Below are 18258 nucleotides of genomic sequence, written 5' to 3' on the forward strand. Positions count from 1 at the left end.
CACCTGGCCATCCATGCCTTATTTTTAACCCCTACCTTTTCTTAATATAAAATAAAGTATTTGTTGGCTGCCCATATCCACTTTGGAAACAATTGAAGGTAGTGATCTTATCTAGAAAACAGTTCCCAGCTACAAGGGTTCTTGAGAATTCTTGAAGCTATGTCCATTATTTACTATGAGCCAACAACCTTAGGAATAGTTCTTTGGGAGAGTAACAAACTTAAATCTAAGGGGATTCCTTGCTCACCAGAATCAGATTGCATGAAAAGAGAATGAATATGTGTTTGTGTGGCAGGGAGAAGGTAGAATCAGAACTTGCATCTTCAGACACCTATGGCACTGCTTCATTTTGGACCAATGCTGTCCCACAGAACTTTCTGGAGTGAGGGAAATGTTTAATATCTCTACTATCCAAAACAACATCGTAGTCACTAACCACGTAGTTACTGAGCCCTTGAAATGAGGCTAGTTCCTCAGTCACATCAGGAACTATAATTTTCATTTTATATAATTTTAATTTTAAATTTAAATAGTCATATGGTTACTGTTTCGGACTACAGTTCCACACTATAGAGCTTTGCATCTTTATAAAGAAAGTCACCCTGTTTACACTTAAGAACCAGAGTACTCCTTTCTCTCTTGATCCTATACTACAACAAAACTTTATCATTTACTGTGGATGTATAGGGAGGCTTCTAGCCACTAAATAATAATTATTGTTCCAAGTCCCAAAATACCTTCCTATATGGACAGGGTATAAAAAAATTATACGTATAATTTTTTCAAAATTATAGGTTTTTAGAATAAAGCTTATTCCTCTGTCTCAACTCCCCCTTCACAATGACTTAAGATGCTGAATCTTTTTATTTTTATTTATTTATTTATTTTGAGATGGAGGGTTGCTTTGTCACCCAGGCTGGAGCAGAGTGACACAATCTCAGCTCACAACCTCTGCCTCCCAGGTTCAAGCGATTCTCCTGCCGCAGCCTCCCGAGTAGCTGGGATTACAGGCACATACCACCATACGTGGCTAATTTTTGTATTTTTTGTAAAGACGGGGTTTCACCATGTTGGCCAGGCTGGTCTAGAACTCCTGACTTCAGGTGATCTGCCTGCCTTGGCCTCCCAAAGTGCTGGGATTACAGGTGTGAGCCACCATGCCCACGCATTTAATGCACGCTAAATCTTTTTAAAAAAGGCAACTATCCCATATGGAACCATTCTCAAGGTAAGGGACACATTAGGTTTAACCCAAAACTTTATTTTCTGGCCCAGAAGGAAACACCACTGCCCATCAATCCTATATATTCTTCAGCTTTAATATATAAAACAGTTCTGGTTTGTGTTACAAATCCCCTCCCACTTTCTTAATTTGCTAAGTGAAATGTACAACCCTCTTAATGTTAAGGGGGAAAAAAAGGAAAATACAAGGTATTACATTTTCCAGTACACTAGAAGTTGTCATTTAACATCTGTAACCTCCTCCTTGGCCTCTACTCTAGTATTCTAAGGTTTTCAGGACAATGACCTGTAGCAAAAGCCTTGATGTGTCTTCTCTTCCCAGCAGTTCACCGACTCTGCCATCTTTTAAACCACACACTTTTCCTATCACCAGTACCCACCAGCATCCAGGCAGCCCTTGTCTATCCACAGGGAGCTCGCTCACTCACTTCCTACTAAGCCCTGGCACCTACAGCCCAAGTGAGGTCTGCAAAGCAAAAAGGGGATGCCATTCGCCCAACCCAGCCTTCCCAAGGCCTCCAACTGTTTTTAGGAGAACAACTAAAATTTGTGGTTAACCTGACCTGCCTGCCAATTACCTGCCAGCTTCCGTTTACCCCATACTTGCACTTCCTCCTCAGCCTCCTAGTCACACTGGCCAGCTTGCTTTCTTCTAGTTCCCAGGAAGTCCCCGCTTGCTTGGCTCATCCTAGGACTTCTACACACACTGCTTCCCCTCCCTAAGACCTTCCTCAGCTCCCCATTCCTATTTCACTCCTCCTGGAATCTTGGACATGCCACCCCCTCTCCCTCCACCCACCAGAGTCCACTGGATACTCAGGTTGTACTCTTTGTTCCCCATCTCCTCCTCCTCACATGGCCCCACTTTGACACGTATTGAATCTATGGGTATTTGATTGTCCTTCGTCCCCCCAGCTCCACAGAGACAGATCTGTCCATCCTCACTCATGAGAGCATGCCCATTCTGCCTGCAGCAGGCACTCAAGTGTCTGAGTGAATGGCAGGGCCAGTGATTTTTCACCTCCTCTTTCAAACATTAAGTCGAAGAAATGTGCCCACTCTAATCAAAACAAATCTGTCCACCCTCACCCAGCTGGGATTTTCCTTCTGGTGGGGAGAGGGAGGGAAGTGGCCTGTACATATAGAATGAAGGTATCACAGAAATAGAGATGCTTCTATAAATGTTAGATGGCTGGCTTAAATAAGTTTTCAACTATTTAGATGTTACAATAGAGATATAAAAAACAATAAAATTCCCATGTAAATGCCCCTCTGAGGCCAATGATATGACCCTGAATGGCTGATGGACATTTATCAGAGAAAAGGTATAAAAATAGTTCAAAGTGTTCTCTCCACCACGGATACCAACCCCCAGAGCTCCTTTGAACTTTGAGGAGCTAAGTATACTGTCACAATCTGACAGACACCTAGCATAGATAAATCACATTCATGCTTTGGCAGAAATGTATTTTTACATAGGGGTTCTACGTATAATACATATGATATTCATGTACCTCATTCTAAGCGAAGAACATAATTTCACTATTTACTTTTATGTACTTTTGGTCATAACTAGATTTGATGACAAACCCTAAATCTTCTTTTCAGGACAATATGCAAGGACCTAATGACTCATGTTGTTCATAGAGTATCGGTATCGATAGCGCTTTGGGCGCACCACAGACCCTCCGATCTGCCACTGAAGCCACCATATGCTAGTAGGTAAATGCTCCTTTTTGAAAGTGCGTGAGGGCACAACCATCACAGTCACCAGGGGATGGTATTCCAGAAGCTCTGGCTACTGCTTACAGAGTCAGAACTGTGTGGCAGGCCTGCTGCTCCCTCCACCCTCGCCTGCGGCAGACACGGCCACGCTGCTGGTCTGTCATCACAGTATCCTGGTCTTTCCCACTGAGCCCCACTGAGTGTGCTCACCACGGTGCAGCCACCACAGCTGACAGAAGCTGGCATGCAACTATGCCTGCAGCTCTACTGTTACAGAGTCTATCAAGTGCAGTGTATAAAAGATAAACTGTCTGTAACGTATGGGGATTATAGGGTGGAAAGCCTGGGTTATGACTTGCTCTTTTCATTACCTGTATCTCCGAGAGATCTGCTGGGGCATGTTAATATAGGAACTAACCTGGGAAATGAAGTTATTGTGCAAAGAGCCTGATTTTCTTCTAATACAGAAGTAGCCTCCTTCCGGCGTTTTCGCATGTTGGCCTCAACTGTGTTGAACTCGGACATGGTTCCTCCGTAGGGCTGTCCTGGTGTCCCTTCAATCATGTAACTCCCATACTCTGGTCTCCAAAGGGTAGGATGGCTATGGAGGAGAAATAATTTAGTTCCATCTTATTCTTCTGCTATAGTCTGCTCAATTTTTAAGTTTTTAAAGTTGCTTTAAAAGTGTAGAAACCATTAGGTATAAATGAAGCTAAGAACTCCTTCAGAGTTCTCAGTGATTATTACTTTTCCATAGCTATTCAACTACATAAGGGTCAACAAGTATTGGGTCCAAAATGTTTTTTTTCTTTTGAGACAGAGTCTCACTCTGTCACCCAGGCTGGAGTGTAATGGCACGATCTCGGCTCACTGCAACCTCTGCCTCCCACGTCCTAGTGATTCTCGTGCCTCAGTCTCCTGTGTAGCTGGGATCACAGGTGTGCACTACCACACCCGGCTGATTTTTGTATTTTTAGTAGAGACGGGGTTTTGCCATGTTGGCCAGGCTGGTCTCGAACTCCTGGCCTTAAGTGATCCGCCTGCCTTGGCCTCCCAAAGTGCTGGGATTACAGGCGTGAGCCACTGTGCCTGACCCAAAAGTTTTATAAATAACTGAAAATGCACACAGAGCATTCACTGTCCAGGACAAACTAACCTACTCTGCAGAGAAGGTGATGAAGCCTTAAGGGTTCTTTCAATTCAGTGCTGCCCTCCAAACTCAAATGCAGCTTCCCCAAAACGAATGAGTGGAAAATGAACAGAGGAGGATATACTCCCCTTCCCTCCCCGTCTCTCTCCTTAAATACAGGAATATCTTAAAAACGTGCCAGGTCAGGCACGGTGGGTCATGCTTGTAATTCCAGCACTTTGGGAGGCTGAGGCAGGCGGATCACAAGGTCAGGAGATGGAGACCATCCTGGCTAACATGGCGAAACCCCATCTCAACTAAAAATACAAAAAATTAGCTGGGCGGGATAGTGGGCACCTGTAGTCCCAGCTACTTGGGAGGCTGAGGCAGGAGAATGGCGTGAACCCAGGAGGCAGAGCTTGCAGTGAGCTGAGATCGCGCCACTGCACTCCAGCCTGGGCGACAGAGCGAGACTCCATCTCAAAAAACAAACAAGAAAAACATCATGCTAGCCAACAAAACCCATCTGCAAGTTATATCTTGCACCATGGTTTGTGAACCCAGTTATATGCTTCCGCAATACATTTTTTCCCAAAAATATTTTAATAAAAAACAGGCTTTATATTTAGTTTACTGTACAAAGTGCTTCATATATTAATGTACTTAATTCCAACACCTTAGGTAGGTAGTGCTATTATCTTTACAGATGAGAGAACTGAGGCACAGAACAGTTAAGTAACTTGCCCAAGGTTATTCAGCTATTGAGTAAAGGAACCATGATTTGAAACTCTGTCAACCTGAAACCAGAGCCTATACTCTTAACTGTTATGCTACCCTGACTCCAATAACTGAGAAAAAACTCCACATTCTAGTAGTTTTAGCAGTTTCAGAAACACTAAATCAGCATATGAGAGCTTACTTTGGGTTTGTCCTTTCCCCCTTCTCTTGTAGAGTTTCAAGAACTTTCTCCCCAGACAGGACCAATCGGACTTTTTTATTTTCATGATCAAAAGATACCAACATGTATTCCACCTATTGAAAATAAAGGTGAGAAAAATTAACATTCTTCCAGACTTGTTTTCAGGGTGACCTCCAGAAGAAAAAGGCAAGGAAACGTGAAGTCTGTAAAGGATCCACAGTAACTCCGGCCAGTCACATCTGCTTACAGTACAGCACAAAATAAGTGTTCATATGCATAATATGGAAACCTGTAGAAAGGATCAGTCAGTAGTGCCACTTCCACCCCTTCTTTCCTCTGTCCTACTTAATATCCTATGGAAAGGTCGATACCCATTTTGACAAGCTGTACGTCAAAAAAGATGTATTTTGGAGCAAAGATTCTGGAAACTGCTGTTGTAAAAAAGCAGCTGCATTTTCAAATTTATTTCCTCAGTTGGCTTATTATAAGTTTAAGAAAGAGGTTATCTGGACATTGCAGTCAAGGTAGCTTATGCTTACTTATTGGCAAAGTAATAAGGTAGATTACACTTTCATAATCCTACTACGAGTCCCGCCTTTGGAGAGTTAAACCATAACCATGAATATACCGTGTGGAGAAGTTATTTTAGGGGTTTCACCAATTTAATTTTGGTTTATCTCAAGTAATTTAAGACAAATTCTCCACTCTGAAACCATATACAATTTACAATGCAGGGTGCACTAGTGCACTTATTAACAATACCTGGTGGAATGCTAATAAAAATAAAGACTTAAACACCAAAGTCAGACTTCTGGGCAGAATACAACTAGAACCTACTTTTGTTTTTCCTGAAATTGTATGCTTTCAATCATGATAGTTGGCGTGAACAGTGAAGATTATGAATCACTATGTGTGATGGAAACAAAACATCCACTATCCATACGTAAGTGAAAAGATACGGAATTATTCAGGCAAACCCTTGAATGTACCCTTTGCACATGGCACCAAGACAGTTACTACAGAGGTAGGAAACTGACTCCTCACAAAGCAAACCAGGCCACGGTGTATTTGGTTTGGCCTACAATAGCAGTTTAGAAAAAAAAAAAAAAAAAAAAAAAAAGGCAAACAACAGTGTATCCACTATTTCCCAGACATTTCACATGTAAATCTAGTTTCTCAGTCTTAAAACAATACCCAGAAGCTCAGCACGAAGGCTGTGACTGTGCAGCAGCGCTGTCTGCTTCTCAGGGGTGCACACTGTCTACAGTTTATTCCCTTATTTATGTGTATTTCTCTGGTCTTAGAAGGCATTTGGGTCATTCACCCTCATCACAGAAACATTACGGGCCAAGTAATATGATTATAACGGGGAAAAAAATGTTAGTAACTATAGGAGATAACCTAGCAGATTTAAACAACAACAAAATAAACTTTCAATCAACTTTTATTAGCTCTCATCAGAATCTTTTTGCTCAGGAAATGGAAAAGGCTGCTTGATTTGGGTACGTGAACCAGAAACATGAGATCTCCACCTGCACAATCACTCAGTGTCAGCTGACTAAAAAACTAGGCTGCAGAATCTGGAACTGTTCGCAACAACAATTACAGGTTGCAAGATACCATCTATAGATCTCTGACTCCAGAACAGCTAAAACCTGATGGAACAGGAAACTCGGTTAAGTCTCAGAATGGGTATGTGAAAAGATATAAGTTAATCTTTAAATGAGTATAATGAGAAAGGATATGCTTTCATATATGAATCCTAATCTTCAAACCCAGCATGCAAAAGTAGGCATGATCACCCATTTCACAGGTGGGCAAAGGGGCTCAGAGAGGTAAGCTACACAAGGCCACAAGTGTCAGGCAGGGATTTGAAGCCAGCCCCGTCTGGCCTCAAGGCCCAGCACACCTTGCTGCTAGGATTGTAGAGGGTGCCAGTCTTGGTAAGTGAACATAAGCTTTTTATAAAATTGTTAGTTAACCTATATGAAGCAGGGAAAAGTGGATGAAACTATCTCAAATTGATTATGCTTTTATTTTATGGAAGGGGTCCTAACATTGTATCATGGAAGCTGAGCTGTAACAATAGTTACAGTCATAGATTTAAACAGATGAACTGGCCCATCCCTCAGGCCCGGGACGGAACTCACTTATTCTATGCAGCATTCCTAACTCCCAGCCAGGAGGAAATGTTCCCTCTTCAGTACTTCCTCTATCACTCACTTAGACTCTAACCGATCTGCCTGGCATCTGCTACTGGAATTAAGTTATTTGCTTAACTAGATAACATGCTTCCTAAAGAAAGTCTAAGAGATACTTCCTTGCTTACTGAGTGCATCATTTATTTTTTACCAAATGAGCAAAAACTTGTAGCAATGATATAAACTAAGTTGCAATAACTTCTGTTAGTTTCCTAACTTTGAAAAAAATTGAAATCCTTAGTTTTCAAATTCATTCTTAGCCCACAAGTTTCAAACATGGGTAGGGCAAAAGAACAAAAAGTTCAAGCTCATTTTGAGTTTTAAACATCAGCCAAATGGATGACATTTAAAATGTTAACAAACCAAACTCTCCTCAATTAAAGTATAATCACTTCATGATCTCATTAAGCAAATGAAACAGAAAAACATCAGAATATTTACCAAATGACAAAGAAAACCAAATTTACTTTTCAATAGCATATAATCAGTTGGAAGCCTCAAGAATTTCCTGAAGGTTTTTCAAACTAAAATTTAATGCCTTCTGAAGTGCTTCTCTGCAGTCATCTTGATCTTTCTGCGCTAGTCCTCAAAGAGGTTCTCCAACCTTTTAGCTTTTTGTTAAACAACCCCGCCACCTCAACACAGTTATGTTTATTTCTGATTAGAGCCTGTCTATATGAGCATTCTGAATCGTAACCACATCTTTAAAAGCCAAACTAGAGCTGAAATGGGGTTGAACGCAATAACCTAGATGACTGGTGATAATAAAAAGTGATACATTAAGACAACGCTTTTCCAATATAAAACATCTAAAGCCCCAATACATTATTTTATGATTGCTGGATTGTATCCCCATCCTAAACTTCGTTTTTGAATCCAAAGGATAAGAGGAACAATATACAAAAGAAAATCTTAAAACAGATGCCTTTCTGTATCACAACACTGATTCCAAGGATAAAATTGTACCGGCTTTCTAACTTTGAATAGCATTTAGGCTATAAACCCAGAATTGCAGCAACATCTAATATATTTACGTACTTTACACACATATACAACTCCAAAAGCATATAAACCCAAAAAGTATTATAAATGGGTTGCAGAGCAACAATTCAAACTTGTGTAATTAACATATCATCTTGGAAGTAGGGGAAAAAATGCCCACGGAGCTCTATTCTCTGCAATTCACAGGTTACAACGTCCTGAAGGTGACTTTGGGATACTGTTTTTTGGCACCCATCAGTTGTCCTTTTAACTGAGGGAGGAGACCCAATAAAAATATCTGACCACTTTGCAAGGCATTCAGATTTTAAATGTGCACTATTTTTACAAAAGAAAATTAAAATCTCTTGGATTTCTATTGCTAAAAGGCTAAACTTTATCCTACTAGAATAAAAGCCACTACTCTCAGCTGTCATATCAAAGACAAAGACACATATAAAAGACCAGAATAAAAGTCACTAATACACTACTATCTCTGAGCTGTTGAACCAAGGACAAAGACACATACAAAAGCCTAGTATGTACTTTGCTTTATGTGTGAAATAGTGTTGCTAGGAACACTCCGGACACAACAATCCAAGTCATTTAATGCAGGTTTAAACAAGCGTGAGGTACTTTTATGTTAATCTGAAATTAGGCCAATAAAAAGAAATAATTTTAACGGAGGCGATGTAAGTACTCAGTACAATGCTGAATATACAGCAGACAGTGAAAATACCTGTGACAAAGAAGTTTAAGATAAGAGTAAATACAAGCTTTTAGGATTTAAGTCTTTAAACGGCATTTACCACTGGTATAAAAATGTTCTTTTCTTTCTTTTAAAAACATGTTGATATTGTACCTTAAGGGTAAGAGTTTCAGGGAGCTTAGAATTTGAGGAACAGTGGGCCTGGTGCGGTGGCTCATGTCTGTAATCCCAGCACTTTGGGAGGCCAAGGTGGGCACATCACAAGGTCAGGAGATAGAGACCATCTTGGCTAACATGGTGAAACCCCATCTCTACTAAAAATACAAAAAATTAGCCAGGCGTGGTGGAGGCGCCTGTGCGAGATCGCACCACTGCACTCCAGCCTGGGTGACAGAACGAGACTCCATCTCAAAAAAAAAAAAAAAAAAAAGAATTTGAGGAATGGCTGGGTATTTTTTGAAATACTAATTTCTTAATACTCCTAGAGGTAAAAACAGTGCTTAATTAGGAAACAATACAGAGTTCTATAATACTCAGAGCAGTTATAGGCAGTTCCCCATTTAGGGAGAAAGTTCCTTTGTCAGTTTCTGTGTAAATGAGACGAAGGAATTTCCCCTCTCAAACTATTTAACTCATCATATGCTTGACCTCTTAAGAGAAGAAACCTACACTAAGTCCTTCAGAGACTACGAGCTGTGAGGTCCTACATTCCTCCCAGAGGGAGCATGAGGACTTTCCCCTCCTTACACCCTGGGAAGGATCTGTATTCAGGTGGTCAGGCCAAGAGGGCAAGACAGTGAAGGGCTCCCCAGGACCTAGTCCAGGTACAGTATGTGTGCAGGGCGGGGTTTTCATTCCCCCTACCGACATCTGGGGTTCAGGGCCAGCTCTTCCATTCCACACTGCTGGCTCTCTTGCACTGGCCCAAGCAATAGTTTTGATCCTTTTGCTAGAACCACCTGTTGCTTCTCAGAGACTTAGTCTTCTCCTTACACTAACTCCTAAACAAGCCTGCAACCATTTTGAGGACTAAGGCTCTAGTTAGAGCTGATGACTCATCAGTGCCAAAAAAACACCGTCTTGCTGGACACACTCTCTGCCCTCCAACCCCCAGCACTAACCCCTTTGTCCTTTCATCCATTCAACAAAGCCCTTTGCTAAGCAGGTGCTGGGAATACTGTGAAGAGCCAGGCAGATGTGGCTCCTGTTCTCAGGCTTACACTGGCTGGACTGATAGCCAATAACACGCTATTGCTGAATTATCTGAACGAGCACTCGAAATGACCAAAGAGAGCTGTACATATGTAACAGCAGAGTCTAAGCCAGTCTAGAAGATCAGAAGGCTTCCCAGAGGAAGTGCCATTTAAATTTACGTTGATTCCTGACATGGGGACTGGCTAGGCAAAGGTGAGGGTCTAGGGATTCTTCAACATAAAATTCAACCTCCCATCAGGATCCCGTCCCCCAGGGGAGCTACACCACTGACTGCAGCACAATCACCCTCTCGCCTGTCAAAGATGCAGATCACTGCATCCACCCCGCAAAGATCATGCCAAGTAGTCACCCTCTAGGTTATAAACTGTTTTAAAGTTAGGGGCTATGCCTTCTGTCCAGAAGACTGTTTCATAGCAAAATGGTAATGACAAATATTTTTTAAAAGAACTCTCAACCATCAAGTTGGATGGCATTTACTTCCCAAACTTGGAGCACCCAAAGAAGTGTTAGCCATAGTGATATTACTTAATTTTTAAACACCCACAGTAACATAGGACAACCTGAATGACAAGGCTAAAAGAGGAGCTGTGTTTTAAAAAGTAGAAAATTGAATATGAGATTCTAACACAGATGTAATAAAATTACATATGGCTCAGATTTTTAAAGATGGACTCCCATGTTCGATATGTCTAATGATGACATCGCAAATATGAAAACCACTGTTTCACAAGGTAATCTCCAAGCACTTTTAGGGGACCAGTAAGTACAAAGTAGAAACTGTGTGTGCTTTTGTGTACATGATACTATACATACATAACATCACACACACAACTATATTTTAAATGATGACTGTGGATACTGTAATAATTAAATTGTACTATGTTCCAAAAAGAAAATGTTTTAGCAGTCTCGTCTAAAGCTGTATCAAATTCTTCTAACATTTCATATATTTTGAGAAAACAGGTTTTTTTCCTCCTACTTTGAAATGCCTATTCATACTAAATAATTTCCCACGATACTATGAAAGGTTTACACTTTTAGAAATTAAAATAAATGTGGCCTCTCCCTGATCTAGTTTTCTGTAGCACAGAGCAGGCTGCTTTTTATTTATAACACATTAATCTCAATTTTAATACTGCATAAAAATCAATTAATTTCCTATAGGATTAGGTGGAGTAACTTTCTCAACGTTGTCTCGGCCCAAACAGAGAAAATATTCTTAACATGCCTAGATTAGTGATACGAGACCCAAGAGAAAAATTTCAAGACTTTAATAAAATACAGAAAGACAATGAGAGTTGCGGGGTAAACTGGGATGACTCTCATACAGGGGAAAATGTCACCTGTCACCAAAGGAACGCAAAACATTGTGTTGTCCATTATGCTACTCACTTAGCACATGTGGCTGTATGGATTTAAAATTACTTAGCATAAAATAATCAGTTTCCTACTCCCTAATGGTTAGTACAGAGTAGAACATTTCTCTTACTGCAGAGGTTGTACTAGGCAGCACTGGACCAAAACCCAAGAGAAACCACAATCCTGAAATTAATTTTACCTGGACACACTAATTCATTCTTGTTGGCACAAAGGAAATCCTTGAATGTAGATCTGTTCTTTCATGCTCCACAGACGCATGAGACATTTTCTGGGCCTCTGAATTTATACTGGCTGATTTTTTTTTAAACATCATGCTACCACAATTCAGGCATATGCTAGTTTTAATTTTCTGACAATTATAAAGACCATTAAGGCATTCCCACTTTATTTCTGAACCATATCTAGCAAAACCTAACCAGTCTTCTCACACAAATTAACCTCAGAAAAGATAGCACATCAAGTTGCCAATGGGGATGTCTGCTTATGGCCACCAGCATAACTCAGGTACTCTGTAATTTAGGAACCTAAACCAGAACACATTTTCTCTTAAAGAAACAACATTGTAAGTATGAATAGTTCTTATTTACCTCCAAACATCTGTACTTTAGTACAATAGCTTCTGGGTTCTAAGGACAAGTGAATTCCTTGGCTTTTTCCTAAGAACGTATTCCCCTGCTAGAGTCCTAGTCACCACGTGGTTGACAAGAAACAGTATCCTGGTCCCCAGACAGAAGCTGCTTTGGATCAACTGCCCTGCAGTAGCCAGAGCTGGGGTACCATAGCGGGTGAGGATCATGGGCAATTTCTGCAGGGGCTCCCTCTAGGTGCAGGAGAGTTTAGGGCTTTAGCATGTGGGCGGGACTATTGCTAGAGAGAATACATCCCCCCAGTGGGTGGTGCCCAGCTCAGGGTCTGATGTACTTCCTGGGCTGAGCAAGCAAGAACACACACATGATTTCCTTCTAAGGCATGTTATAAGCTAGGCTGTCCTAAATTCACAGACTGCCTATGAGAAATTCAGGATTTTAGTTCCTAGGAACTGGTGCTAGACTAACCAACCCAACGAAGAGAGAGAAAAAAAGAGAGCTTTCTAAAGAGACTAAGTGAGAGTCAATGCTACATGGAGGAATTCTAACTCCAAAGTGACTGCTAGTGCTCAGTGGGGGTCACCTATGCCTCCAGTGACAGGATGACAGGGCTTCAAGACCTCCAATTAATGCCATTCCACCATCATACGAATCTGAGTGCAGACATTCTGTCATAACCACATCTCATAAAGGCAGCGTCCAGTTCCCATTCAGGAATTGTACCTGGGTGTTACAGTAGATCCCACCAACAGAGTAATTCTAACCTGTGGGATCTGGAAGATTTAGGTTTTTGTGAATTCAATTTCCTTCCCTGCCGTATTTGAAATTCATGCTAAAGGATGAAAATCTCAGATAAGTTAAAGCTCCTGACTTGGGGTTCTGATTCTGGCCTGCTACCTGCTGCCCTGGGAAGAGGTTGACACAAGCTGCATAACTATCAAATGAGGTCAGCCTGATTTTCACAGAAAGGGCTCGTCCTGCATCTGCCTTTTCACAGGGCTCGCTGGCCAGCAGATTAGCTGGGAAGGCTGCAGTCACATTACTAAACTTGTTAGCATTTGTCCTGCAGACCGAGAACTTTGCCAAGCATATTCAATGGTATCGTTTTGAAAGAGTGTTGGCATTTCACTAGAAGAGAATTACCGGCTATGGGGTACCAAAAAATGCTTAAGCCTGTATCTGTGGCCGATGACATATTCATATTTTCATAAAAAAAAAAAAAAGCCTACTTCCTGCATTACCACCATTGCTTTCTCTGTTCTTCCTTCTCTTCCTCGCCACTCTCAATCTCATCTCTGTCTGGAGCCTATTAAAACTGTCACAGAGCTCTTTTCCTCCTGCCTATTTAGGTGATAATAGGTGGGGGAGCAGCCAAGAGGGCAGGCTTTGGAGTCAATCCGTTTGAATCTTGGTAACTTCTCGATGCTTCAGTTTTTGCAGAATGGAGGTAATACTTGCCTCACAGGGCTACTGGGGAGGATTACATAAAATAATGCATGTAAAGTGCTAAAACAGTATTAAGTACACCGTACTACTTAAGGGTTAGTGGTTACTATTTTCTAGCTCCAGGGCAGCGATACACTGAGGGACACAGAATAGTGTCTTGTGCTTTTCAAACGTTGGTTACAGCTCCTTTGTGGGCCATGATGAGTTGTGATCAACATAACAAAAAATAATTTTTAATAGGGTAGAATAGAAATATCAGAATATGTCACTCATGGGAAGGGAACTGCTGTTTTGTGGAAATGTTTCACAGAGCACTTGTTTTAGTCGAAGGTGAAAGCTACTAGCATGGAATACTGTCTAACCCTACAGTCAGGAAGACCATGGCCCTTCAGCAAGCAGGTCAAGTCACTCTCCTTAAAACTTTTAAATGGCTCACACTCAGTAGAAACTTCAACATCCCTCCTAAAGAGCATTACGACCAATCTTCTCAGCCTCCAAACCCCACACCGTGTTGCAGCTACACTGGCCTTTTCTGTCTCCACAACAATTACTTCAAGGCCTTTGAAACACTTTTGTTCCCTCTGCCTGGAAGATTTTACCTCAGTACTTCAAAGAGCTGGCTCTTGTGTGCTTCAAGTCAAGTGCCACTCCTTCAGAGAGACCTTTGCTGAACCCCCAGCACGGTAACTCCTTCCCCTTTCCACTCTCAAGGGGTGCTACCCACCCTGGTGCCTCCTAAAGTTGTACAAGGTATTTATCCTGCGCAGAGCAGCCTTAATTTTCCCTAATGATAGCCACTCAGAATGTGTTGTAGTCTTTGGCTTTTAAACCATCTGAAAATAAGAGAAAACCCAATGTCCGAAGTTCCAGTTCTAAACTACTGTTTTTGAAATTAAAGTCTTCCAGAAACTCTTAGTATAAGACCATCCGTTTTTCTTTTACTCATCAAACACAGAACATTCATTTTATTCAAATTAATTTTATTACCCAAAACTTACCCCTTTAGAGCATATGTTTTCTTTAAAAAGTTTACATATACAGGAGTGGAAATCTTTCTAAAATTGACTACATCCCCTTCTGCTATCAACAGGAAGATACTAAACATACTTTCACTTTTTATTAGGACTTCGGACGTTTTTGGCAATTTCACTTCTTTAACTACAGCTATAACAGAGCGGGGCTCTTGGGGGCACATCAGGAAGGCCACATCTGGACCTGTTTTGGGCAGCTGCTCTCCCGACTGGTCCCTCTCATTTCTGCCTCAATTTCTTGCAGTATATCCTGAGCTGAGAAACTAGATGACCAAGTTTACAGGAACTATGTACAAAGTGATCTGCATACAGGCGTCAAATATGCTTCCAGGAATAAAGTTTTTGTTTACTTCCCAGTTCTTGCTCTATTTGAGTAGTGGAGCCAACAGATGGTAACCCCTAGACACAACTTAACACACTGACAGGCCAGGGTTCTACTCTGCTTAGCTCAGGCAGGACTGCTGAAAAGTCTGCTAGAAAACAGCAGCTTCTATGACCTTTTCTATCTCTGTGAAGCTCTGGGCCCCCGCCAGCAGTTAATCTGAATAGAGCAGACTTACAGCCCAGATTTTTACTAGTTTCCTGGAAAAGTCGCTCACCTTAGAGTCTGAATTCTGCTAAGTCACCATCCACTTCAAAAAGGAGTTAACTGAATCCAAAGGCCTAAAAACGGAATCTCGGTGGAGGGGGACAAAGACAACAGGGGGTCTGTAAGAGCATTTATGTAACTAGGAACATCTGTTTTGCGGGCTCTTTTGTAGTATTATTGTGGAAATAAGTTCAACTACTAAACTCTAACCATAAAACAGACACAAAAATCTAATACAGTAAGTTCCTTAGAGATCATCCATCAGAGCAGAACCGCAGCCGTAGAAACCCAGTCGCTCAGATTTCTATGGTATGTCGCTCAGGACATACCAACCCAGATAACCAAACTTTCCAAGTGCCAATAAAGGTGTATCAAAAATGAACCCTTTTGGCTATAAGTCTGAGGCTCATTACATCCTTCTTTGTCTTTTCAAACCATGTCTGAGAAACATAACCATTAAGTGGAGATTAAGTCATCACTCGTTCCGTTTCACTACACACCAGTGATAACTAAGCCACAGAGATACTACCAAAGTGACCCAAATTCATATGCTGTCCCAGTGCAAGCCTGTTTCCTTCTAAAAATTATAATCAAGATTTCAAGGATCATATGAAATGTAAAAACATGCATGGGGGCTTTGTGGCATTTATTTTGGTCTGACACCAACTTCTGCTATTCTCCCAAATCCTTAATATGTTCAGATATGGTGTTGCCAGATGCTCCCGGTACCTGCCCAAATGGCAAATCCAGAGGCTTCTTGTCCTTCCCCACTTCTTGAAAGTCTGCCATCATTCTGCCTACACACAGCAATACTTCTAACTCCCATACCGAATTTCTAGGAAATTATTATCTGCGGCTTTATAATTAAGATTACTTCTTAATTATAAATATATATAACTTATATACATAAGTTATATATATTAATATATATTATATATATTAATAAATATAATTACTAATACTTCAGTTGACGGTAAAGTATGTAAAATGCTAAAACCTGAAAGGTTGCAGGGGAATGAATTCTATCACTTCTGGTAGAATGTACCGATTTTCATAAGTTACAGAGTATTAAGTGTTAAGGTATTCTGAAACAATTAAAAATTGTTAAAAAATACAACTAAAAGAATGTATATATATATAAACATGCAATTCAAAACATGAAATGATACAGTTTTTTAATTAGTCTTACAGATGAGGAAATTATGGTCCAAAGAATTTAAGTTCTGTTTTCTTCTTTTCTTTTTTTTTTTTTTGAGACGGAGTTTCACTCTTGTCGCCCAGGCTGGAGTGCAGTGGTGCGATCTCAGCTCACTGCAACCTCTGCCTCCTGGGTTCAAGCGATTCTCCTGCCCCAGCCTCCATGGTAGCTGGGATTACAGGCATGTGCCACCACTCCCGGCTAATTCTGTATTTTCAGTAGAGACGGGGTTTCACCATGTTGGTCAGGTTGGTCTCAAACTCCTGACCTCAAGTGATCCACCTTCCTCGGCCTCCCAAAGTGCTGGGATTACAGGCGTCAACCACCGTGCCCAGTCTTAAGCTCTGTTTTCTAAGCTCACACAACCTGGGATGACCCCAGGTCTTAGACTCTGATCTTCAGACTAAAGCCCATTCATAAAATGTATGTCAACTTTCAAAACAATTGTGCTTTAACCAAATATCCAGTCACAGGATGATAACAGAGATACTAAATGATGAAAACTGTAGCTTCAGAGCAAAGAAAATCCTGACCTTTTACAAACTTGGCTAAATCTTGGTGATGGCAGGTATCTTATAAATCACAATGATAGCCAGCTTTGTACAAAGTTTACAGACAAAGGAGAACAAAGCTAGAAGGATAGAAAAGTGGGAAACAATTCCACTTCTAATCAAGATGGAGTAACAGGAGCTAAATTTACCCCCCTACCTGAAAAACCAAAAAACAACAACAACAACAACAAAAATAAATAAAGAGAGAGGAAGAGAAAATATACGAAAGAATACTTTTCAAGACACTGCATATCAGATAAGAAAGGACCCCTGAGATATAGGGGAAAATCAGTGGGCTCTACAATTTCCCCCACTTACTGCCTGGGGAGAGGCTCCAGGTCACGGGCAGGAAGGTAAAGTAGAGCCCAGTGGACTCCCTGGGTGGAAGAGATGGAGGTGAAGGTCTGGGGAAATCATTTACAATAGAACTGAAACATAAGAAACATTCAGGGATAACAAAAAAGACGTGAAAGACCTATACTGAAAAACTACAAAACACTGCTGGGAGAAATTAAAGATGTAAGTAGAGTGGAGAGATATTCATATACTCAAAGACTCAATATTGTTAAGATGTCATTTCTCCCCAGACTGAGCTATAGATTCAATGCAATCCCAATAAAAAACCCCAGTAGGGTTTTTGTTTGTTTTTAAGTAGAAATTGCCTATCTGGTTCTAAAATTCACTTGGAAATTTGGAAAGTCAAAATATCCTGAAGAGTCAAACCAGTTGAAAAAGAATAAAGCCAGAGGGCTAATACTACGTGATCTCATGGCTTACTATAAAGACACAGCAATCAAAAGAGTATGCCATTAGCCAGGTGCAGTGGCACATGCCTCTAAGTCTCAGCTACTTGTGAGGCTGAGGCAGAGGTTTGTTTGAGCCCAAGAGTTCTAGGACAGCCTAGGCAGCACAGCAAAACCTCATCTCTTAAAAATATAAATAAGGCCAGGCGCGGTGGCTTATGACTGTAATCCCAGCACTTTGGAAGGCCAAGGCAGGCGGATTGCCTGAGCTCAGGAGTTCGAGACCAGCCTGGCCAACATGGTGAAACCTCACCTCTACTAAAAACACAAAATTAGCCAGGCGTGGTGGCACATGCCTGTAATCCCAGCTAGTCGGGAGGCTGAGGCAGGAGAATCACTTGAACCTGGTAGGTGGAAGTTGCAGTGAGCAGAGATTGTGCCACTGCACTACAGCCTGGGCCACAGAGTGAGACTCTGTCTCAAAAAAAAAAAAAAAGAATAAAAAAAGAGAATGAAAACAGACTGAGAGGAAATATTTGCAAAGTTTGCAAAGCATGTGTCTGATAAGACTTACATCGAAAATATAGAGAACGCTCAAAATTCAATAGTTTTAAA

General features: G+C 41.1%; 1 protein-coding gene across 1 annotated transcript in view; it reads right to left on the reverse strand.

Annotated features, from left to right (window-relative positions):
- GCLC (glutamate-cysteine ligase catalytic subunit) overlaps positions 1-18258 on the reverse strand; it is a 47739-nt gene that overhangs the window by 20351 nt on the left and 9130 nt on the right. The window contains exons 2-3 of the mRNA XM_050789260.1: positions 5016-5128; positions 3386-3568 (exon numbers count right to left, since the gene is read on the reverse strand). Of these exons, the coding sequence (XP_050645217.1) occupies positions 3386-3568; positions 5016-5128 (296 nt within the window). The remainder of the gene's footprint in view (positions 1-3385; positions 3569-5015; positions 5129-18258) is intronic.

This window comes from Macaca thibetana, chromosome 4 (genome assembly GCF_024542745.1).
Source record: "Macaca thibetana thibetana isolate TM-01 chromosome 4, ASM2454274v1, whole genome shotgun sequence".
In the NCBI taxonomy this organism is placed as follows: Eukaryota; Metazoa; Chordata; class Mammalia; order Primates; family Cercopithecidae; genus Macaca; species Macaca thibetana.